Source organism: Fonticula alba, assembly GCF_000388065.1.
Source record: "Fonticula alba strain ATCC 38817 unplaced genomic scaffold supercont2.2, whole genome shotgun sequence".
In the NCBI taxonomy this organism is placed as follows: Eukaryota; order Rotosphaerida; family Fonticulaceae; genus Fonticula; species Fonticula alba.
Genome location: NW_009242972.1, coordinates 401,271 through 401,879, shown reverse-complemented (window position 1 = coordinate 401,879; position 609 = coordinate 401,271). Strand labels below are relative to the sequence as shown.

Genomic DNA, 609 nt, shown 5'->3' with positions numbered 1-609 from the left:
GGGGGGGGGGGGGGGGGAGCTGACTTCGAGGGAGTTCCCTGACAGGTGGAGGCCAGGCGGACTTTCTCCCTTCGCCGGGTCGGTCGCTGCCTGTGGGCCGGCGGCATTAAAGAGCCGCCCGAGCCGGGGCGGCCTCTGGAAAGGCCAAGATACCCCCCCCCCCCTGTTGAGAGAGAGCAAGATAGATTGATCGATCGCCGCCGCATTCCTGCAGCGTCCTCCCCCTTCCCGTGTTTCCCCCTCACACACCCCCTCTCCTGATGATGCGTGCCTCTTCTATTCTGTCCAAGAACAGCGCCCTGGCTGTTCGCCATGCCAAGATGGGCGACCAGATCAGCGGTACGTGTCGCCGCACAAGCGCGCCCTGGCATGGACTCGGCCGGCTTGCCCCGTGACTCACTCCGGTTTGTGTTTGCATCCCCTCCTCCTGCTCCTCTTCCGCTCCTCCCCCCGCCCTTCGACATGCAGGCCTTGTTGTCCCGATCTTCGAGGGCTTTTCCTACAGCGGGTACGTCTGTTTGTCCTCCTCTGCGGCGTTCGATCATCCGGCGACTCCTCCATTTTTCTCGGTCATTCGGTCGAAAACCCATGTGAACAGTGGTCCCGCCC

General features: G+C 63.5%; 1 protein-coding gene across 1 annotated transcript in view; it reads left to right on the top strand.

The window, feature by feature from the left end:
• The first annotated feature begins 160 nt into the window (after window positions 1–160).
• The window catches only part of H696_01113 (hypothetical protein), a 3,079-nt gene continuing 2,630 nt past the window's right edge, over window positions 161–609 (top strand). Inside the window, exons 1-2 of the mRNA XM_009494992.1 lie at window positions 161–339; window positions 469–508. Coding sequence (XP_009493267.1) covers window positions 261–339; window positions 469–508 — 119 coding nt within the window. The 5' untranslated portion in view covers window positions 161–260. The remainder of the gene's footprint in view (window positions 340–468; window positions 509–609) is intronic.